Genomic DNA, 22,949 nt, shown 5'->3' on the forward strand with positions numbered 1-22,949 from the left:
GGATAAATGACCTGTAGGAAGAGGAGGGAGTGTGACTTGGAGACACAAAGGGATCCATTATTCTCTTTTTGTTATCTATCTGTCCCAAGTCTTCATCAGAATAATCCTTTCATACTGATTCTGGGTGAGACTGTAAATTTGAGTTCTAAACAACAGCTTCTTGCAGTGGTTTTAGCTTGGAGAATGTCCTAAAACTAGGATGTGGTGTCTTTTAACATTGAAACTCCTCACCTCTAACATAAACTGGTCAACCACGTGCAGCTCTGAGCAAGGACCCTTGAAGGACAGGTACCTTTCTGCATCTTTGGGTGTGGGCAAATATCTGTGAAGGGAAAATTAAAATTAGGGGTCCTCTTCATTCTGTATTCTGATAAAATAATTCTGCCATTCCTTGCCCTGGAGTTTCCTACATTTTGTGTGGTTTGTGTGGTTCATATTTACTGCTTATCCTTTGGAGGCATTTGAACCAACTGGGAGATGGGAAGCAAGAGTGATCTGCAGACACCTCTGGATATCTGGAGATGATTCCATGTAGATAAGGCTTGAAAACAGCCAGGATGTCCAGCTGCAGACATTCAGAGAATTTAGAATGACAGAATATTTTTAAAAAGGTGAAACCATGAGATAGAGGAGTTCAGGCCCTGATTCCCAAAGAGGTTGGATCCTTTCTTATCTCTGTTATGTTATAATCACAGAATATCCTGTTATCACAGAATCACAGAATATTCTGGGCTGGAAGGGACCCACAAGGATCATTTCTGTTATCACAGAATATCCTGGGCTGGAAGGGACCCACAAGGATCATTTCTGTTATCTCATAATCACAAAATATTCTGGGTTGGAAGGGACAAGGATCATCCTGTCCCTCCTGGCTCAGACACCCCAACAACCCCAGCCTGGGAGGGTTTCTCTTCTTTATGTTGATTTTTACAGGGTTTTTTTATTTGCTGAAACAGTGGCAGCACAAAACACAGCCCCACAGCTTCCTCCCAAGGTCACAGAATATCCTCCAGGGCCACAGATTTTCACAAGATTGATGTCTTCAAATATGCCTCCACTTGGAAAAACAAACACAGCAGCACAGCTGCCTTCCTTTGGAGATCTTCCTGCCTGTCTGAGCCACCACGGGGGGAATTCACAGCATTTCTTCAGAAAAACTGAATCCATGTCACAGCTCACATGTGAGCAGAGTAAAGAAGCTGAAATAAGTATTCAGGTCTGCTCTCTTTACTTTCTCTTAAAACAAACTTCTAAATTTGCAGCAAGAGTGATTAAACATTCATGGGCAGAGCTATACATCTCCAGTAAAAGTCAGGGAATTGACTCAAAGATGGAAAAAAGCAAATATTTTAGCACGTTAAACACAGAACAAACACTAAGATTTATTTTGCTGCTGTCAATAATTAATATGACATTTCAATTGCAAAGTTGCTGGGGTTTGAATTAACTCTAGGTTGTAGCAGAGGAAAATGTAATCCTTTCAGCCCACTTTACCATTAAGAAAAAAAATGAATTTTCATTTAAAAATAAGTTAGCTGTAGGCAAATGAAAGGGTGTTTACTCATCATTAAAAATAGTTTGAGCTTTTAAGCAAATTCATAGAACGTATTTCAAAAGGTGACAGCAAACATCTTCATTTAATCAGCAGTCTGATACCCCATAAAATTCTTTAGCTGCATTATGCATAGAAAATGGAAATAACAGATTATCTGGAAGGTTTAAAGCTTAAAGCATTAAACAATGGGAGCCATGAGAAAGGAGGCACAAAACCACGTCAACGCATTCCATAAATATCTTTGTACATGAATGCAGCTCTAATGGAATTTGCGCAATGAAAAAGATTCTTATTTCTCTGAAAAAAAAGTTAAGAGAGGCACGGAGTGCTTTGCTGGGAAGACATGAGGATAAAGAATCATCCAGAGATGGAGAGGTTTCTGTATCAAATTCATTCTTGAAGTTGCCAGTGATATCCCACCACTTCCACTGGATGCATGAGCAGGACACTTTGACTTTAAATATTTTTCACTCTCCAATAGCAGGATTTTGACATCTTTAAGTAATTTTCTCTCTCCTGATGCCTTGGGTATTAGCTTTTCTATTTTTCAGGTTCTGTGCTGCTTTAGTGTGTGGGTCTGGATTCATATTATGGGATGGTGAGCTCTGTGCACAGAGCAGGGAGACAAAACAATTCCTGCTCCAGCTGGGCACCAAGGACAAATGATCCAAATCTCAGCCCAAGAGCACAAACCCCGTGGGCTGCAGAGAGAAAAACAAGCAGGATGGGAGTGCAGGGGCTGAGCTGGAATTGGACACTGAACTGCAATGTGCACATGGAGCAGAGCTGATCCCAGGGAGAGACCCCGGGAGCGCTCGTGCATTTTGGGACCATTTGGGTTCATCCTGGGTGCAGCCCTGGCTGGGCTCTTGTGCTGCCCAAGGTGGATCCATGGAGGAGATCCTTTGAATCAATCCCTGCTTTATTCTTTAGCTCTGTCCACCCTCTGTTCCAGCTCAGCCTGCCCAAGGCATCACTCCAATAGAAGGATTTTTGACATCTTTAAATATTTTTCACTCTCCAATAGTAGGATTTTGACACTATGCCCTGGCTTAGCCACCCTGACAGGTACAATTTGCACTGAGAGGAATTTTCCAGCCCTGGACTGTAATGAGTTTTTATTATTCATTCTTGTTAAGCCTTCTGATGTATTCTTTCTCTGTAGTTTAGTACAGTTTTAGTATAGCATTAATATGATATGATATTATATGATATGATATGATATAATATAATATAATATAATATAATATAATATAATATAATACCAAGCCTTCATTTTGAGATGAATCTCAACTGTTTCAGTTACACTCAAAACTCTCAGGATGGAAAAAAAAAATTCAGTTTCCTCTCAGTGCAAGATTTGCACATGGATTCATCGATTTTGGCAGTAAATAACAATTCCAGGGACAGAATCCTTGAAGCCAGATAACATGGCTTGAATCCTTGAAATTATACAGCACAGAGCAATACAACAATCAATACCCCTTACACATTCCACTGCTGGGAATATTCCCTCAGCATTATTGCCATCAAAGAAAGACTTCAAGGAAAAAAAAATATGATATTTCAAGCTTCATTGCCATCATTATTATTATTATTGTCTGATGGCAAAGAGCCCAGAGGCCACAAATCAGTGATGCCACAGCAATTTCAGCAGCCTGGAGATCCTGGACTGAGGCTGCAGTGCCAGGACTGAATCCTGTGTGACAATTCACTTGTGGGGAATTTTGGAAGGAATTTGAGATGGGACTTTTGAGTTGATTTTTGATAATGCTGTTTATTTTTCTTATTTTCTACACAGGTAGGAAGGGTGAGTTCAGCTCACATCATTACAGCATGGTTCAGAAGTTCACAATATCCTTTTAACTTTTAAGGAGTTATTAACTAATAAAACACTGCTAACAAGGATATTTTTGATTTTGACTCAATCAACACCATTTAAATAGCCAGTGTCCCACCCATGTCCCTTCATACCTCAAAAAGCATGACACAGAATGGCATTAATTCCATGTTTCATGTCCCTGACATCACTTCCCAAGCACAGATCTGATTCTGCAGACTTCAAAATTACTGTCTCAGATCAGGATTTTAAGGCCAAAATTAAACTGATTCCACAAGCAACAGAAACATCAATTATTTACTTCCTCACTTTCTCTGTCAGTGTCCTCTTTTCCCCAGATTTCTTTAGCAAACATTCATTTTTTGTCTCATTTTGAAGCAAGAATCAGTTGTGGTTCAGAAGTTCACAATACCCTTTTAACTTTTAAGGAGTCATTAACTAATAAAACACTGCTAACAAGGATATTTTTGGTTTTGACTCCATCAAAACCATTTAAATAGCCAGTGTCCCACCCATGTCCCTTCATACCTCAAAAAGCATCACACAGAATTACATTAATTCCATGTTTCATGTCCCTGACATCACTTCCCAAGCACAGATCTGATTCTGCAGACTTCAAAATTACTGTCTCAGATCAGGATTTTAAGGCCAAAATTAAACTGATTCCACAAGCAACAGAAACATCAATTATTTACTTCCTCACTTTCTCTGTCAGTGTCCTCTTTTCCCCAGATTTCTTTAGCAAACATTCATTTTTTGTCTCATTTTGAAGCAAGAATCAGTTTCACACCAAGCTTCTGCATGTAAAAATGTTTATTAAAATGCCCCAAATATCACAGGGGGACTGAGATGGAACAGATCCCACTCCAGGATCCCACTTCTTTCCTTTCCTTCTACAAGGAAGGAAACTATTCAAAATTATTCAAAAAGATAAAATCCAGTTCCTGTGGATTTCACAGCCCAATAGTTTGCTCACACTGAAATCTGTCCAGCTGCAGAAATGTCCACCCTGCTCTAAAGCCCCAATCCCTGCCACTCACACAAATATTCCCAATTCCCACCATCCCACAAAGCTCCTTTAACTCTTCTCTGCCTTCCTCCTCTCCCAACCAACTTTCCAAACTTCACATCACTTGCAGAAGATTCTGCCTTCTCCAAAAGGTCCCAAACCCAAACAATTCCCCCCAAAATTACCTTCTCAGTGCTGTAATCTGCTCATCTGTGAGCCCACCACTCTCCTCGTGGATGATGAAGAGTTTGTCCTTCAGCTCACTTGGTTTTATACGGAAACTCTTAAGAAAAATGTCTGGAGAAAAAGGATTCTGGGGTTACTTGGAAGGAAATGCTCAAGGGAAGGGAAATCACCCAAGTAGCTCATCAATGCTTAGCAGAATTTAAAAAAAAATTTAAAAAACCAAAAAAAACCCCAAACAACCAGAATATAAAATATTTAGCAGCTGCTACCATAAGGCAAAATCTCAGTCTTCATATTTGCTTTAAATTTACATAGCAGTCATCAAGGAAAAACAAATCTGAGGATGATTTTCTTGTCTCTTACTGATACCTGCTCCCTGTGTGGCAGGAATTTCTTTTTTCAACAAGAATCCATTAGAGAACTTTGCTTTTATTTGTATTTTCTCCTACACTGGCCTTGAATTTAGCATGGAAATCTCTCAGAACTCTCTTTTTCCTCTAGTGTTCCACTCAAAATCTCCAGAATTTGGAACCTACTGGCATTTTGGAGCTTCATCTTTTTATTCATTAATTTAAGGACTGTGGTTTGCAGCACTTGCAGGAAGATTAATCAGAATTCTCAGGAACAAATTAACTTTTGATCTGAGTAATGTCCATTATAACAAGGATATGCCAAAACCCTCACTGCTGAGAATAAGACACCTCTGTACAGGATTCAAGGCAATCCCATGGCAGGAAGAAATGACAAGCAGGACTCCATCGATATCAGAGGGCTAATTAATTACTTTATTATACTATATTATTCTATATTATATTACACGGCATCTAAACTGAATCTACACAAGAACTCAACCAGATCTTGTGGCTGTCTCCTGACTGACAGGACACAGCTTGCAGAGATGGGTCAAAGAAAGAAAACCCCATCACTCTGGGTAAACAATCTCCATATTCCCTTCTATTTCTGCACAAACACAGGCGCAGCAAATGAAATAAAAATTGTCTTTTATTTCTCTGAAGCTCCTCACTGCAATTCCCAGAAAATATCCTTGAGAAGCTGCCCCTTGCTTTTCTCTGTGGAGAGAAATGTGGCCACAGCTCTGCTGTACCAGATCATTAATCATGTACTCACAGGTAGTGGTGGTCTCTGGTGTGCAGGGAGAAGGTGCTGCAGCCACTGTCCCTGCTCTCCCCCACGCTCACAGCTGCCAGGGGAATTGTGGCTGCAGGGCTCCTGCCCCCCAGCCCCAGGCAGTACAAGGCCAATTCTCCTTCCCGCAGCTCTGCCAGGCACCTGGGGGACAAGGGATGGAGACACAGCTCATTCCTCACTGCTGTCTTCTTTACACAGCCTGGCCCTTTTAAAGCACTTTCCAATGTCAATAAATCTCCACATTTTTACAGCATCCTCCATGGAACAGTCAAAAATATCAATAGCAGAGAATAAAATCTTTGAGATGTTATTTGAGAGTTTCTTGTTTTCATCTGACACCTAAAGAAAGTGTGACATAAAATCTGAGCAGCCTGCCATGCCCAGTGAGAGCTAAAATTAAATCTGATCATCAATTCAAAATCACTCAAGTCCTGTTGATTTTTCAGCCATGCTCTGTCCCTCCCTCTCCATTTGCTTCTCTTGTTTATTTGGGGTAGTGGATCTTTGGGACTCTGAGCTTTTAAAGGAATCCACCTGTGGATTCCAGCAGTGCATAAGTCTCCAGAGTTTCTGTGCCTTCCAGGTTTCACTCCACCAAGCTATAAACAAATCCCCAAATTTAGTTCCCCATCATCCAGCCCAATATCCCTCTCCTGGAACTCCTGTTACTCCATGGCAACTCATCCTGGACCCATCATTCCCAGGAGTCACTAGGCAGGAAAGGCTTAAAGTATTCTGCTCTTGAGGGCTTCCAGCAGAGGTGACTGTGCCAAAATTTAGAGAAAAGCTCTTTAAATTAGAATTAATCCTGGAAGAAATAGCCTGAGCATGCAGAGCTTCCATTGCAGCAGAGTCCTGTGCTTTGGCCTCTCCTCTGGAATTCTGCCCTGCTCTTTTAACTAAGGTCCCAACAAGAGGCTGGGCTTTGCTGTGGGTTTATTCTTATTTAACATTTTGCCTCCTCCTTTTTCTGGAGGGTTTCTGCCTTTCTTTTTCATTCTGGCAGTTCTACAAAACTCTCCCTCCACTCTCTCTTCAAGGTGTGGATGGTTGATTAAGGTGTTCTGTGAAGAATTTAAGTAAGTTTAGCTGCTCCAGAACAAATTAAACATAAAATAAAAATTGCATGAATTCCCATATAAGCAGTCAAAGTGATAAGAATTGTTTAATGGGGCTGGCAGTGCTATTGATCTCTCCTTTCTTCCAGCATGGACTTATGGTTTAATCGGATCTCCAGATGCTCCCACCATCACTTACTTTGCCAGAAAAAAAAAAAGAAAAAAAAAAGGAGGAAGAGAGAGGATTAATATTGAGAAGCACACAACAAGGGCTTTGCTTCACAAGATAAATAGAAATCAATTTTTGTTTGTTAACAAACCTGTTCAGTGTTGCAAGGTAACAAATCCTGGACACACTCGAGGATGGTGTGTTTACAGCACATACAGTGGCAGCCTTTTAAAACCAATTAAAATCATTTTCTGTGAAGTGTGAAGTCTTTTGAGATAATTACTCTGTGCAGATAATTACAATGTAAATTTTTTTTCATTAGCTAGACAGAATTTCTTTCCTCTCTCTTCCTCTCCTTTGATGGTTTAAGAAATTTCCAGGTGTTTTAGGAGCTGTCTCAGAATGGGGAGCAAACCATGGAAAACCACTGGATTACTGAGAATGGAGGGAAAAAGTCATGAGAGAAACAAAGTCCCAGCATCAAATTGGTTCTGAGCACCATCACCATTAGAGGTTTGTGCTGCCAATGCTCCCAGCAGGCTCCAGATCACAACTTTGGTTTTCTGGGTGCCCTGGCAGCTCATTGTAGCGCTTCCTTCTCATGCAGACTGGGCATCTACCTTTACACTTTAAAAAAAAAACTAAATAATAAAATTACTATCAGCACATTCAAATCGAAATGCATCTATCAGAAGTTTGAACAAAATCCAGAGCTCATACTTCACCCATTCAGTGGAGGTCAAGGTGTTCTGCTGCAGATCCAGCAGCCCTTCGTGGATCACATCACATTCTGCAGCTCTCCCAGGGCAGGACTCTGCTGCTCTCTTGTAAGAATTGCTCTGAATAACTCTGCTCAGCAGGTAGATTATCTAGATAATAAGTGGCAGCAGAGAGAAAACTATTTTTCACATACATTCCCTTGAATAAGACATCAATAGTTGGATTTTACAAGTACAGGGCCACAGTCAAATGGGCAAAATAAATCAGCATAAAATAACTCAGGTCTTTCTATGATGCAAAACTCCTTAACTGCAATTTGGTTTTGTCCACACAATCCTAAACCTGTCAGTCTAAGCAGAATATAATTTTACTCTGAAGGGGTTACTGTAAACCAGAACTTTTTAATTCATGTACAAAGCAGTCCAGGACAAAGTTTCTGCTCAGCTCAGTTCAAGCCCACACAACACTCGATTGATTCAGCTGAAATTCTCAGACAATGCTCAAAGATGAACCACTGGCTCTTTTCTCAGCATGAGGACAATCCTAATTCATCCTTAATATGGGGCACGTTATGAAATATCTTATACAGAGAACAAAAAGTGCTTGCAAAGCTCCATTAGGATTCAGCTGTGCACATCACCAGCTTTGTTTGCTTGTTTTAACACTCCAGAGCAGTTCCAGCCATGCTGTGGCTGCAGAGCTGCCCCCACTCTCCCATCTCATCTCGAGCTGCCTTTACATCTCCTCTGAACTGTGCCAAAATCTGAGGCCAGGCTCCACCTCGAGCTCACACTGCCTTGGTTCCATGTCCCAGCAGAACAAATCCATCCCTCCTGCCCTGCCTATAGGATTCAAAGCGACCCCCATGGCAGGGAGAAATGATGAGGAGGACTCCATTGATATCAGAAGGCTAATTAATTACTTTATTGTATTATAACAAAGTATTAATATAGAATTATATTATAGTATTATAGCATTATAATAGTAGCATATTATATGTAATGTAATATAATATAATATAATGTAATATAATATAATGTAATATAATGTAATATTATGTTATGTTATGTCATGTTATGTTATATTATTCTATATTATATTATATTGTATTATATTATATTATATTATTCTATGTTATTCTATGTTACTCTATATTATATTATTATTTATTATATTACACTACATCTAAACTGAATCTGCACAAGCACTCAACTCCCCTGCTCAGAATCTCTTTCCTTTCTCCTAACCAACCAGACACAGCTTGCAGAGATGGTTCAAAGAAACAAAGCCCCATCACTCTGGGTAAACAATCTCCATATTCCATTCTACTTTGGCACAAACACAGGCACAGAAAATGAAATAAAAATTGTTTTTTCTTTCTCTGAGGATCCTCGCTGCGATTCCCAGAAAATATCCCTGGGAAGCTGTGCCTTGCTGTTCTCTGGGGAGGGAAATGCAGCCACAGCTGGCTGCACACTGCCCAGCAGTGCTGGAGCCTCCACCCAGCTGGGATTCACTGCAGCGCTTTCCCCAGCTCACCTTCCTTTTGTCATCCAGGGACACAGCCTCCAGCTCGTAGTGCTGCCTGCCGTGGAAGAGGATGCTGAAACGCCTCCTCTCCGAGTCCTCGCAGCCTCTGACTTGTGAGAAAGGGAACTGCTTCCTGATAGTGCCCTTCTCGATGTTAAAAATGGTCCTGCTGCTGAAATCAAGCTGCGAGAGAAAGTTCTGCATCACTCCAGGCAAGTGATGGTAAAAAAACTACTAAATCTTTGTTGGAAGGCAAAGGCAGAATCCCAGTTTTGCCAGGTGAAGGTGTTTAGATAAAAGGGCAGAATAAATATAATTTTAAAATTACATTCCACCATCAAGAATATAGTGTTTGTTTTAGTGACAAAATGCTCAATGTTTTTTTTAGTGACAAACCCCCCCCCATATATTCCTTGTAAGCTGTGTTTCCACACGTCTCTTTTGATGAATATGCATCAATTTATCACTCTGGGATATTATTTCTTTTTAAATTCTCCTTGTCTCACAAAACCCAGAGCAGAAACTTCCCCTTCAGCACAAACTAACAGCAGAACCACTCGTCCAGTTCCTCACTCCTTCGGTCTCTGAAATGCAGGGGGCTAGAAAAGCAGTTCTAAGTTAGAAGTTAAAACTTGTACACACCACACCACCAAATTCCCACACTGTGCCCTTTCCCTCGGTCCTGTTTATAGCAGGAAACCTCCAAAGCAGAACCTTTCTCAAGATTATCTCTGACTTTTGAAGGCTGCTGGTAATTAGAGAACTGAAATTAAGATAATCCAGGTTCCCAGACTGATAACTTCCACATCTACTACACATCTCTCCATTTTTCCACTTTATGTCTAAAGAAATAATCTTTTCATTCCAAGAAATGGTGGATAATGCTGGAAAAATTATATTTTGTACAGTTAAGATGTAGTAAATAAAAACCACCCTGTAGCATGCATGATTTGGATTGTTCACTATCAAATGTTGTCCAAACTGAAAGAAGTTTTAGTGAAATCCAGGAAAAAACATGAAACCTCTGTTCCTGACTTCATGAAACAGGGAATCACCATCAGGTGTTGTTGACAGAAGCTGGCTTTATTATATTTTATACACTGCACCAAAAGTGAGAATTGTCAAGGTTACCTGCAGGATCCGTTTCTGCCACCGGTAGTGTTTGTATTTGTAGATAATGAAGTTAAATTGGGAGCCAGTTAACAAATCCTGGGGATCCTGGAAAGCAGAACAGAAATCAGGAACACATCCCTGATAATGTGTTCCTGATTTGTTTGGCCACCCAGATCCTGCTGTGCTCAGGTGAGATCTCTCTGTGAGCAGAAACAACACTGGAGCCCTGCAGGAGAATTCCACGTGGAGACAGATGGAAAAATCCTCCTGATTTTTGCTAATCACCTTAATGAAGGTGGAGAGAGAGAGAGAGTATTTCCAAGGGCAGGGACAGGACACAGGGAATGGCTTCACACTGACAGAGAGTGAGTTTGGATTGAATATGAAGAAGAAATTCTTTACTCTGAGCCCTGGAGAAGAGAAGCCTTGCAGGGCCTGAAGGAGCTGCAGGAAAAGATGGAGAGAGAGGATTTACAGGGGATGGAGGGACAGCACACAGGGAATGGCTTCACACTGAAATTGAGGAGGTTTAATGGGATATTGGGAGGAAATCCCTCCCTGTGAGGGTGGGCAGGCCCTGGATCCCTGGCAGTGCCCAAGGCCAGGCTGGACAGGGCTTGGGACAGTGGGAGGTGCAGGGATGTGGTACAGGATGAATTTAAGGTCCCTTCCAACCCAAACCAGTCTGTGATTCTGCAGTTCTGGGATTCTGCCCCACATTTATTAATGCAGGACTCGTTGTTACAGAGAAGTGGCACAGGATGAGCTTCAAGGTCCCTTCCAACCCAAACCAGTCTGTGATTCTGCAGTTCTGGGATTCTGCCCCACATTTATTAATGCAGGACTCGTTGTTACCCTTGGAATAACAACCCTTGTGTGGGTTTGAGCTCCTCAACCCAGGCAATGCCAGCATTTCCAAGGAGCAGCATCACACAGGGCACAGGCAGCACCAGCCAGCTGCTCCTGCCCTGTCGGGTTGGGAATTGGGCTCTTTGTGATTCCCAAACCAGGATTGTATCCTGGAGAGCAACCCAGACACCCTCTCAGCTCAGCAGGGCTCTCCAGAACATCTGAACGTGTTACCAAACTCATCAAAGGAGCAGCCTCACCTTTCCAGCATACACTTCCTTCTGTGCCAAATGCAGAGCTCCTTCAATGCTCACTTCTTTATTTTTCACCATGTTCATGATTTTGAGGATTTTTTCCTGGCTTAACTAGGAGGAAGAAAAAAAAAGAAAAAGATCAATCAAATGTTTTTAGAGACTGGTTTTTCATCTGGCTGTGGAGGATACAGAGTGCTTGTGACACAACCACGGTAGCTGCCATAAAATTACAATTTCACTCATATTTTATGTTCTACTGACAACCTGCCCAGCAAATACAATCTCTCTTTGAAACCTGGTCAAAGTCCACGAGACATCAAATATACAGGGGCCTTTACAACTTCAGAAGATGTGTTGGTAATATCTGGAGATAGAACTGCCAGGGGGAAACCCTCTTGAGTTAGAAACCCTGGCAAGAAGTGAAAACATCAATTTTGCATGGCAGTCTGTCTCATCCTGAGTGCAAAGCCCTGCACACAGGACAACATGAAAGAAAAATCAGGAATATTTGAAATATTCAGGATGAAGAGGGGGCAAACTGCTGTTGGTACGGGGAGGTGCAGCTGCCACGGGGACTCAGTGAAGCGCAGGAAAAGCCAGAGTTCCACTTCCCCTTTTTCTCTGCCCAAAACAGGAGCTTGAGCTGCCAGTGAACTCCCAGAGGAATTTCTGTCACTCCTGAGTGCAGCAGGTGTGGCTGTGATGGCAAACAGGAGCCAAGCCAAGAATAAAGGAGAGGGGAGGCTCGGGGGGCACAGGAGTGCAGCTGTGACACAGCTGGCAAGGCAGAGCTGGGGTTTTGGGGGGAAAAACAACCTTTGAGACAGACCCTGCGTGACAGCCACTCCCCACAGTGACCTCCCTGCTTGCTGCTGGGATTTGAAATGGCCACATTTTCACACCTCCCATGCACTGGGTGGGATGAGATCGGGATGAGTGTCGTATTTGTGGGGTTCCCAGAGGAAGGGAGGAATGATGAACCTGGCTCCTCGTTCTCAGAAGGCTAATTGATTATTTTATTATCTATAAAGGAGGAATGACGAACCTGGCTCTTCATTCTCAGAAGGCTAATTGATTATTTTATTATCTATATTATATTAAAGAATACTAAACTATACTATGCTAAAGAATACAGAAAGGATACAGACAGAAGGCTAAAAATATAATAATGAAAACTCGTGACTCTCTCCAGAGTCCTGACACAGCTTGGCCCTGATTGGCCAATAAATCAAAATAATTCACATGAAACCAATGAAACAACCACCTGTGGGTAAACAGTCTCCAAACATGAGTCTCTCTCACATTCCACATGAGCACAACACAGAATGAAAATGAAATAAGAATTGTTTTCCTTTTTCTCTGAAGCTTCTCAGCTTCCCAGGAGAAAATCCTGGGCAAAGAGATTTTCCCAGAAAATATGAATGTGACAGACAAGACAATTCCCCACTGGACAGGCTCTATGTGAGCAAACAGGAATGTGGATCTATCGGAACTGGAAAACAGAGTTACCTCCAGGCAAAGCTGTGCCAGCCCCAAAGTGCAGGAGCCTGTTGAACTCAGGAAGTGTTTTTGCCTCTTTGGCCTTTTGGAGAAAGAGTCAAAGAATTTTTGCAGCACAATGACAATTCTAATTTCATTTTTTTTCAAATTTAATGTTTTAAGATATTTTCTTTTTTTAAAAAATTGCAGAAAGTAAGAGATTCAACTCAGCACTCAACTCTTCTTTCTCCTTACCTTCACCAAAATCTCTTCTACACTCAAATTCATTTCTGCCCAAGACATGAGAGCAAGAAGAAACATTTCTTAATTTGCTTAGTAATGGACAAGGGAAAAAAATGTTTACAAAAGAGAAACAAATCATTCTGTGTATTGAAATCCAGGGAGGTTTGTTAGGGAGTCAGACTCCTGACAGAGAATCCATCCCCAAGGAGCACAAAAGAAACTCTGCTTGGAGCAGGTTATTTTTAACAGCACCTCGTTATTTTACACCTCTCTTAACTCTCTGCACATCTGGAAGCAGGAGGGAAACATTTCCAAAGCCAAGAGAGGTAAAAAAGGCATTTTTCAGTTCATGAGAACTGTCAGAATTATTTGTCACAAGTCTGCCTGGCTCACTTAGGTTGTTGACAATCACATTTCACGGTATTTTTACTTGCAAATAAGACTTCTGTACCAGACCCTGACCTTTATCATTTTGTGTCTCTGGGGCTTTTCTCTCAGCATGACACAATTTTTGTCATGTGTTTGTTTTGGTTACATTTTTCTTAAAAAGAAAATAAATTTGTCATGTTATCCACCAAAATGCCACTAAGCCAGTCTGTGCTATGTTGCCTAATAAAATGTGACTGGAGCAACCAAACTGAATGTTTCATACAAGACTGAATACCAAAACTTAGAAACAAAAATAAATTCTTCTATTACAAAGCAGGCACATTAAGGAAATACACGAGATTGTGTTAATAATGCACTCACTCACCTGCCAGGTTACAGCAGCTTGTTTAAAACAGATTAAATTGTCATCACCCTCCCCAAATTCAGCAGAGCCACACAAGTGCTTTGAAAGAACTCACAATTGAAGGAAGAGCCTGGGACTCCAGACTTTCTCTGGAAGGAGAGCTGAGGTTTTTCTCTTTTTGGCCTGGTATAAAATATGTGTTTAGTGGGGAGAGAGGAGATTTCCGCCCTGCTCTGGGGCAGCTGCCAGCAGTGCCCTGCACATGGCCCCTCCCAGGCTTTCCTGCCTCTCCCACTGACCTAAAAGGACCCACTAGAGTGTTTGCAGGGAGTCTGGATGCTGTAGAACACCACTGGGAAAATCCCAGATCTGCCAGGAGCCCGTGAAGGAAAAGGGTTAAAGCCACATCATCCAGGAGGGTCTGAGCAGGGCAGATGTCAGAGCCCAGGACACCCTCTGGTGCCCCTGGCAGGGGGCCAAAGACACTTGGGATTTCAATCCTAACCCGTGGAGCAAATGACCAACCTTGTGTGAAGAATCACAAGTCACAGAAGTTTATGTAGAGTGATAATGAATGAATCACAGGGTGAAAAATGGAGTTTTGGGGATTTTACTATGGGAGTCTAGGAGGTAAGATGGAAGGATGTGGGTGTTGTCCTGTCCTTCTTCCTTCTTCTTCCTAGCCTCCATCTTGTGGGAGATGTTGGCACATTTGGACTGGTTTAGAATAGAAGCTGACAGTCTAACACAGGTGATAGGTATTGGAAAATAATGATAAATAAAGTACGCATAATTCATAGTATAAAATGTGGACACCAGCCCGGGGGTGGGCAGTGTGCCCTTGACAGACCTGCTGAGCAGAGCTCTTTGGGTCAGAAAAGGAATGTTTTAGATAAGAGACAATAAACAACCTTGTGAACCAGAGCTGAAGAATTCTGACTCTTTCTTTGACCCATTGGGCTGGGAAAAGAGACTCTCGGGGTCATGCTGACAGCAGGATGAGAGGCAGAGGGAACACCCAGCACCCGGGGCACTGCCCAGGGGTAAAACACCAAAAGTGCTCCTCTGGCTGCTCTCTCTGACCCTCACCCTGCAGTTCACTGCCCCAGAGGGTCACAGGATGGCTCTGGCTCCTGGGCACCCCCTGAGCTCTCTGGGCTTCCCCAGGGGACAATCCCCCCTGCCAGCCGAGAGCCCTTCCCTGCGCTGCCTGCAGAGGAATTGGAGCCAGTGGTGGCTTTGGCTCAGCTTGTTCTTATTCCTCTTATCCCACAGCATGAGGCAATCCCATGCAGAAATGCTCCTGGGATGCGTGCATGTGCACCCACGGGGGCACAGAGCAGGAAATGTGGCTCCCCATCCCCCAGAGGTGTCACCCACACTGGTGTGACAGGGTCAGACATCATCCCAGGCACACCTGGGGGCGATCACAGCTCACCCAGCCCCACAGAGGTGTCACTCACACTGGTGTGACAGGGTCAGACATCATCCCAGGCACACCTGGGGGAGATCACAGCTCACCCAGCCCCACAGAAGTGTCCCAAACACTGGTGTGACAGGGACAGACAACATCCCAGGCACACCTGGGGGAGATCACAGCTCACCCAGCCCCACAGAAGTGTCCCAAACACTGGTGTGACAGGGACAGACAACATCCCAGGCACACCTGGGGGAGATAACAGCTCACCCAGCCCCACAGAAGTGTCACAAACACTGGTGTGACAGGGACAGACATCATCCCAGGCACACCTGGGGGGATATCAGAGCTCACCCAGCCCTGTTCTATCATCTCTGGAGGCACAGAGCAGGAAATGTGGCTCCCCATCCCACAGAGGTGTCACACACACTGGTGTGACAGGATCAGACATCATCCCAGGCACACCTGGGGGAGATCACAGCTCACCCAGCCCCACAGAAGTGTCACACACACTGGTGTGACAGGGTCAAACATCATCCCAGGCACACCTGGGGGAGATCACAGCTCACCCAGCCCTGTTGTATCATCTCTGGAGGCACAGAGCAGGAAATGTGGCTCCCCATCCCACAGAAGTGTCACAAACACTGGTGTGACAGGGTCAGACATCATCCCAGGCACACCTGGGGGGAAATCAGAGCTCACCCACCCTGCTCTAGCATCTCCTGAGACAACAAAGCCCAGTCATGCAGAAATCCTGCTCCCTGCACCGAAGAGAGGTTTTCATTCAGCTCTAGCCAAGCTTTTCATTGTTAAGCATTCCTTACTCTTGTCCTGATGAAACATTGAACAGCCTCACCTGCTCCCTGCAGGAGCAGAGCCAGCAGCTCCTGGGTGTGCAGGATGCAGAGGGAAGGGGCTGGGAGGGCTTCTTCCAAATCCTCTGCCCTCCAGCAGCAGCTTCTGGCTTCAAGGAAAAGGATCAGGTCAGGGCTAATTGCTGCTTTACAGAGAATTCATTAATTTTGAGGCATAAATCTGGCTGAAGTTCGCTCCGCTGCATGCTGAATGTGTCATTTTCAAGACAACAGACACAATCTGGATTGCCTTAAAGCTCCAGCTTGGTGTTATCAACTTCTCTCTCCTAATTTATTCACTTTCACCGGGTTTGAACTCAGCCCAAAATGTGCTGAGTGCTCCCAAACATTTCCAGGGCAGTGGTTTTCTCCTAGGACTGGGGTATCTGAAAGGCCTTCAGTTTCAATTTACATGAAATCCCAAACCAGGTGACTGATGTGGTATTTTTATGTGGCAATTCCACCTTTTGCAACCCAGAGACAGGCTAATATTATTTGTCAAACAGAGCTGCTATTCATCATTTAAATTATCCATCTGTAATAATGTTTTCCATTATTTTTTGCAGATCCATATCTGGCTGAATAATGCCTGTCAACATTTATTCAAAGAAGAAGGGATTCATCAAACAGGAGCTTGATTTCCTTGAAAATATTGGAAATTCTGCCACTTCCAGGAGGAGCTGGAGGAACCCAAAGACATTTTGTTGTAAGTTATTTCTTACTGGTATAAAGGTATGGAGTGATTGATTGCAACAACATCAAAATCTCCAAGAACAGTTCTCAAAACCATGAAGCTACAAACTGGTGCCCATTGTCCACAGCATGGTCACAATGCCAACAATTTTAACTATTTTCAGTATTGAAAATACCACCATATTGAGAAATCTCGAAGCCTTAACATTTCTTAAAATTCCCTCTGAAAAAAATGACACTTTCTAGGTCTCACAGGAGGAAAACACTTCAGATTTTCCCTCAGTCACCAACACGGAGCCTCCTGCTCCACCAGCTCTGAGAACTCATCAGGAAATGACACTTGGAAAGTAATTTCACTGTGAAAATTCAGGATAAATTGCGTGGAGCTGCTTGCACAGGAGACTGATGTACTTTTGTGCTACTTGATCACTGTTTCATCAGTGATCTGCTGAAGGACTGGAGATTATTTTTATTAAATTTGCAGATTTTGATGGGCAGCTGGAGAGAACTGAGAGGGGGATTCAAATTCCAAACAACCTTGACAAACGAGAGCAGCAATAATCTATAATTCAGCAAGCAGAGGGGGAAAAAAATCTGGATGCTCAGCAGGAGCTGCCAGCTTCACAAGCACTGGCTGAAGAACATATTTTTTGCAAAAAAAGCCCAGAAGTTTGAGCAGCTTGCAAAGTGACAGCAGTTCCCACCGTGGTGCTGCTGCAATAAAAGGGAATTTCCCTTGGGGAGATTCCAGACAGCAGCAAAACACTGAAATAAGAGTGCTCAGCACTGATCCTGCTGGAATGGGTGGGAAGATTTCCATGAAAAGAGCTGGATGATCCAGCTCAGGATAGTGAGAGTAAGCAGAGCTTTGGAAAAATGGGATTTCCAAGGGAAGGATTGGGATTTCACAGCCTGGGGCAGGCACGGGTTCATAAGGGAAGGAGCAGGAGGCTCTCTCTGTGGTGAGGTAACGAAAAATGTGAGAGAAAATTACAGCAAAAGAGATTAATTACAGCAAAAGAGAGAAATTACAGCAAAAGAGAGAAATTACAGCAAAAGAGAGAAATTACAGCAAAAGAGGTTCTGCTGAGATGTTTGGAAAATATAAGAATAACACTGAGCCATCCAAGGAAAATTATGGAGTCTCTTATCACTGCACATCCTTAAGAAGACTTAAACAAATGCTTTGGCCCATATCTAACCTTGTTCTGCACTTTAATTCAGTGCAAACCTACAAAGAACTGAAGGTTCCATTGCTTTTCCAGGGGAAAGGGGCAGGCAGAGATTTAAAAATGTTGGAAAACTCCATCCAGCCTGTGAGCCTTTATTTCCAAGGCAGAGATTTCCCTGGAAATCTCCTCCAGGCACCATTGCTGCTTTGTCAGAAGCAGCCTCAGCATCACCACAGTCTGTGGCCTGAATATTTTAAATTAGACTTGATTTCAAAACAATCCTTCAGTGTGAACTTACCCAGAGTACAGTTTCAGTACAGTTTAAATGCTCTGCTCCAAAATGGACAGAAATAGAATGAAGGAGGTGGCTCATACAGGAGCATTTCAGTTTGCTACTGAAATAATAACATTCTGTGCCCTTAGTGATGGCAATTTAAATAATCCACAGTGATAAGAAGTATCAAGGATTATCATATTTGCTTATTAATGTGAGAGTCAAATTAATTTTGTGAAGAAACAAAGATTGCTGGGCTATTTTACAGCCACATCTAATTTTTTAGGAGAAAAACATGCATCCTTCTGCTCACAACCTCACCTTGTGCCCTCATGTCTTGTAACAGAAAGATTAATTCTAAATCTAATGCTAAAATTGCTAAATGCTGAACAAGAGATTTCATCCTGCTGGAGGTTTATTAAATCACATTAGCACCTGCTAAGCAAAAGGTATGAAGTGTGGCAGAGAGAAAGCAGCAGTGATTTCATGCACGTTTAACTGAGGATCCAGGGGCTCCACGAGTGTCTTCTTAATTAGCTGGAACATTTAATGAACAAACCCTTCATTATGTACTAATCAAAACATGGATTAAGAGCTTGCAAAAAGAAATAAAAATAAAAACCCAACGAGCATCCATCTGCTGATGTATCATTTCTGACCTGGCTTTTCCTTTCCCCGGGATTCTGGGTTGTTCATAAATCATCCCAGCAAAATCTTGAGGTAAATTTCTCCTTGTCCATCTCCTCCTAAACTCTGACAGATTCAGCAGGATGTGATCCTTGTCTCTATCAATGGTTTTGTTCTGTTCAGTTCTCAGCACTTTAAAAATAGACTGTTTTTTCCAAATGGGCCAATTCCTCAGGATCACCTACCTGGACATCTATTTAAGCTGGGTCTTAAAGTCAGAAAATAATTTCTGTTAAAAAAAAAAAAAAGGCTTGGGAATATTCATTGTGCTCCCACGAGAATGAATATTGGGAATATTCATTCTGCCACTTCCAGAAGGAGCTGGAGGAACCCAAAGACATTTTGTTGTAAGTTATTTCTTACTGGTATATAAAAATATATTTTATTGTAATTTATTTCTTACTGGTATGAAGGTGTGGAGTGATTAATTGTAACAACATATGAATCTCCAAGGAATTTGGGCAATATTGAGAAAGGAACATGGAGCTCCAAATGGCTCAGGAGCAGGAAATTTAACTTTGTTTGGGTGTGAGGAGGAGAGGATGTGCTTCAGGCCTGTCCCTCAGGCCACCAGAGCTGCAGCTAAGGCTGAGTGCACCTTCATGAACACACACATCAGAAAATATGGACTCATTTGGCCTCATTTAAATAGAATTAATCCCTTGGTAAGTATACGGTGAAAATCCACTTTAAACTACTTTAGAAAAGACCAGGGAAATAAAAAAAAAATAATAATTGAAAAAAAGAAATAGGGGGGAAAAAATCAATCATCTAAGAGAGGTGGCCTTTAAGAAAAAGTCCAATGAAAATTGTAGGGGAAATCCACGGGGATAAAGTGCTTTAAAGCAGTTGATTAAAGTAAAGCAGGGTGGAAAAGCAAAAGGCTCTGACCTTGCAGCATGATCTTAGCAGCTCTCAGATGAAAAGCCTCAGGAAAACACAAAGCCTGCTTTTAAAAGGAGCTCACAAGAAGTTTCAAACTGGTTTTTCTCAGGCACAGTTTGCCTTTGTGGGTATTTTGGTGCTCCTGCAAGCCGAGCTCCGTGCCTGTGCTTTCCTGGGGGTGAAAGTCGGTGACAAGTGGCACCACCTGGCCGTGGTTTCCTGTTTGCTCTCAGTCAGTAAAGCCCTCTCTGGAGGCAGAAATTTGATTATTTCCACACCTGTGCTGCCCCTGAGCCCCCGGCAGAGCAAGAGGGAAGATGAGAGATCCCTGAGAGATCTCCCTGTGTGTCTGTGCCAGCCAGAAACCCCCGGGCCAGGACCAGCAGGGAGAGGGGAAAAACCCTGCAGGGCTGGGCTTGTGCCCTCCCAACCCCTCTGGCATCAACAGCTGCTCCACAGGGATGGCAGCACCTCAGCATCTCCTGCAGCAGTGCCAGATGGGAGCTGCAATCTTATGGCACTTCAGCTGGAGCAACTGATGTGTGGCAAGCTCAAGAATCCAGTGTTTGGGTCACCCATCCTTGCCCTTGTGATTGTCTCCTCTGCCTCTGCTCGGAGGAGAAAAACTTCCAAAATGTGCAAGAGCAGCCCCTGCCCTTTTCCCCTGTGACAAAGCAGAAAGCCACAAAGAGGTTTTGTTTTCCTCCTCGTCTGTGTGATTGCTCTGGGGTTTGCCAGAGCCTGGCCTGGCAAAACTCTCACACCTGGGGAACAAGGGGAGCCAAGCAAGCCGGGCTGGATCCACCCAGCTCTCACCCTTGGCCAGCCAGGAGAGCTCAGAGCCTGCACACAACACAACTCTCCTTTGCCCTGATTCCTCTTCTCCCTGATTCCTCTCTTCCTTAACTGGTCTTTTCCCTGATTGCTCTTCTCCCTGATTCCTCTCTTCCCTGATTCTTCTTTTCCCTGATTCATCTTTCCCTCTGCCAATCCCCTGTTTTCCCTGACTGTTCTTCTTCTCCCTGATTCCTCTTTTCCCTGATTGCTCTTCTCCCTGGTTCATCTTTCCCTCTGCCAATCCCCTCTTTTCCCTGATTCATCTTTCCCTCTGCCAATCCCCTGTTTTCCCTGACTGTTCTTCTTCTCCCTGATTCCTCTTTTCCCTGACTGCTCTTCTCCCTGATTGCTCTTCTCTCTGGTTCATCTTTCCCTCTGCCAATCCTCTCTATTCCCTGATTCCTCTTTTCCCTCTGCCAATCCCATCAGCTGTCCCAGGCACAGAGGAGCTTCCCACGACTCAGTTATCCAGGTATTCCCAAATATTGAAACAAGCAGACTGCTCCAAGTCTCTGTGTGTGGCAGGCACTCAGACAAATCCACAGTGCTGCAAGCTGATGTGTGTTCAACCCTGGCATATCAATCACCTCAGATTCCTGTAGGATTATCAAAAGACTGCTTTTGCCTATAATACAAAGCACTTTTTCTTCCTTCCAATTACCTTATGGAAATTTTTAGCACAGATAATATAAAGTGTTAATAAATCCTCTCTAGCATGGCAGGAGAAAGACTGATTTTTCTCTCCTTGTATCAGGAAAACTTTGCACATTTCAACTTTCTCAAGAATAAAGCACAGAAAAATATTGTCTCCTGCACACCTTCTGCAAACACTCTGTGATATATTAGAGCAGGCTGAGCTCATATCACATAATAGTCCATTACACCAAAACCTACTGCAAATCCCTTGCCAATAAAGCACAAAGTCATCCCCAGTTTCTGATAAACCATCTCAGCCACACACAACCAGCAGCACTTCCACACCAGCCATAACACTTTGTGCTTTACCTGTGAAAAAGTGTCTGCTGTTCTTGTATTATCCATGTCTGGGGAAATTCTATTTGTTTCATCAGTATCCTACAGGGTGCCAAGGAGCAGTTTATTCATGAATCACACCTGCTTCTCCACAGCATGCTGCTCCTCTCTCTCTCTGCCTCTCTCTCTTATGAAATCTTGCAGCCAATGGCTTTTATTAAGTGTTACTTCCTTTTATGCTGAGAACTGAAAGAAACAATAATGATGCTTTCCTTCCTTATGGCAGCTCTGTGGAAAGACCCAAAAAAAAAAAAAAAAAAAAAGAAGTAGAAGTTGTTTGTTTGCTTTTCCTGAACTGATATTTATGTTCTAGAGCCTTCCTGAAATCACTGAGCCCTGAATACTGAAATGGTGATTTATTACTATTTATTATGATTGATTACATTGCATCTGTCTGAACACCCAACATATGTCAGTTCCCACATAAATTCCATGCTAAATGTAAGGGAGTTTGCCTGAGGAGCTACAAACACAATGCTGAGTGTTCCCAGCAGTGTTTTTATGCACAGCAGCAATTTTAACACGTCTCAAACTCCAGCATGGGTAGCTGCACATTGGGGGGGAGCACCTGCAGCTTAATGCACAAGATCCCTCTAAAGATAAACAGCGTTTTAAACGTTCTCTTTGCTGTCTGTACTTCTGGAGAGAATTGTGATTAGGAGAGGGAATTACCAGCAAAGCATTCCTGAAATCAAACCCCAGCCCTGACAAAAATTGTTCAGCAGCTGCAGGGAAAGCACACCTTGGGTTTCCCCTCCTTTCTCTGGTGACTCCTGCAACATCACAAACCCGTGTCAGAATCAATGTGGAGGCTGAAAGTTCTGAGGAGACACAGCTGGAAGGTGAAACTCTGCACATTTTGAAAGTTCTTCTCCTCCAAGCAGAGGCAGAGGAGAAAATCAAAAGCTCTGAAACGTCAATGCAAAGCAGAGTTTTTAAGAAGCAACAGGAATTGAAAACGTTTGGGGTTGATGAAGGTTGAGTTCCTTCCTCTGCTGCTCTAAAAGCAGATTTTTAACAGAAACAAGGCAGGAAGCTGAGGGGGTCGGGGCAGAGCAGGTGCCACTGGATCTCTGTGAGCCCAGGGTGGGCTCTGGCTCAGCCCCCACTCTTGTATTTGGGGGTGCCCTGACATTGGAAGGAAATGATGAATCTGACTCCATGTCCTCAGAAGGCTAATTTATTATTTTATTATCTATATTATGTTAAAG

At 43.0% G+C, this 22,949-nt stretch overlaps 1 protein-coding gene across 1 annotated transcript in view; it reads right to left on the reverse strand.

The window, feature by feature from the left end:
- LOC121342987 (formin-like protein 6) overlaps positions 1-21,839 on the reverse strand; it is a 32,585-nt gene extending 10,746 nt beyond the window's left edge. Inside the window, exons 1-6 of the mRNA XM_041417765.1 lie at positions 21,712-21,839; positions 11,439-11,543; positions 10,348-10,434; positions 9,226-9,399; positions 4,590-4,687; positions 232-322 (exon numbers count right to left, since the gene is read on the reverse strand). Coding sequence (XP_041273699.1) covers positions 232-322; positions 4,590-4,687; positions 9,226-9,399; positions 10,348-10,434; positions 11,439-11,543; positions 21,712-21,747 — 591 coding nt within the window. The 5' untranslated portion in view covers positions 21,748-21,839. The remainder of the gene's footprint in view (positions 1-231; positions 323-4,589; positions 4,688-9,225; positions 9,400-10,347; positions 10,435-11,438; positions 11,544-21,711) is intronic.
- Between the last annotated feature and the right edge of the window lie 1,110 nt (positions 21,840-22,949).

The sequence above is a fragment of the Onychostruthus taczanowskii genome, unplaced genomic scaffold, assembly GCF_017590055.1.
Source record: "Onychostruthus taczanowskii isolate IOZ18803 unplaced genomic scaffold, ASM1759005v1 scaffold57, whole genome shotgun sequence".
NCBI classification, from domain to species: Eukaryota; Metazoa; Chordata; class Aves; order Passeriformes; family Passeridae; genus Onychostruthus; species Onychostruthus taczanowskii.